At 32.2% G+C, this 1,098-nt stretch overlaps 1 protein-coding gene across 1 annotated transcript; it reads left to right on the top strand.

The window, feature by feature from the left end:
* Window positions 1-357: 357 nt before the first annotated feature.
* LOC125834394 (uncharacterized) lies at window positions 358-782 on the top strand. The gene is made up of 2 exons (XM_049513541.1): window positions 358-685; window positions 766-782. Exons 1-2 carry the CDS (start codon window positions 361-363, stop codon window positions 780-782), a joined length of 342 nt encoding a protein of 113 aa, XP_049369498.1. The 5' UTR covers window positions 358-360.
* The last annotated feature ends 316 nt before the right edge of the window (window positions 783-1,098 follow it).

The following is a 1,098-nucleotide window of genomic DNA, read 5'->3' on the forward strand; positions in this document are numbered from 1 at the left end:
GGCAACGGCGAATTTTTTCTTTTTTAAATTTCTCATTACAAATTTTCTTGTTATAGTGGTGAGTATTTAATTTCCTTCTAAATGATGAACCTCTATTGTTTACTCTACTTTATATGTTAATGGTGTAAGCATTTGAGTCACTAGCTACTTGTATATATAATTGAAATTATCTTCAAGTGTTATGTTTTTCTAAAGTAATCAAGCACCTCTTAATGTTGATAATAATGAACATGCTTTTGACAAAGCACCTACAATATTAACAATAGAGTATGTTTAATTTTAGTGCCTCTCCCACTATGAAATTTTGTTATATAAATTAACATATCATGGAATTTGTAGGAACGAAAAATACTTGCAACAATGAATAAGTACTTGTTATGTGTTGTCGGATTTGTGGTGCTATTGAGCATTGCTGGAGCTAATGGAGCAGGTGAATGCGGGAGAAATTCTCCGGATATGGAAGCTATGAAGTTGATTCCATGTGCAGAAGCAGCATCGGATGAGAATGCATCTGTTTCCAGGAGCTGTTGTTTACAGATACAAAAATTGGGGAAAAAACCGAAATGTCTTTGTGCTGTTATGCTCTCAAATACTGCTAAGCTCTCTGGAGCTAATCCTGAAGTTGCAATAACTATCCCTAAGCGTTGCAACCTTGCTAATCGTCCTGTTGGCTTCAAATGTGGACGTATGTTGTTAATTATTCGTAAAATTTGTTTCATATTTATACTGATGATTATTTAAACGCTATCTTGTCCTGTTTTGCAGCTTACACACTACCTTGAAGAATGAATGAAGAATGAAGACTACTTGATGTGCTATTATTATGTTATATATATTACTGTGTGCTTCAGTTATAATCAGAGATCATGTCATGTATGATTTCTGATTAGTGTAATAATATTTGGTGTTCTCTGTTTTGAAGTGAATTATCCTTTTCAATTATTGATTTGCAACTTAATTCTCTTATTAATTACTCCACTTTCATAAATTTAAACACAAATCACATGGATTATTGGCTCAGTTTGTCTATAATCTATTGATAAGCTAATGAGAATAGAGTCAAATTAGGATTTCAAAATAGAGGGAATTCTCTTATTG

The sequence above is a fragment of the Solanum verrucosum genome, unplaced genomic scaffold (genome assembly GCF_900185275.1).
Source record: "Solanum verrucosum unplaced genomic scaffold, falcon-dt-bn FXZP01000279.1, whole genome shotgun sequence".
NCBI lineage: Eukaryota > Viridiplantae > Streptophyta > Magnoliopsida > Solanales > Solanaceae > Solanum > Solanum verrucosum.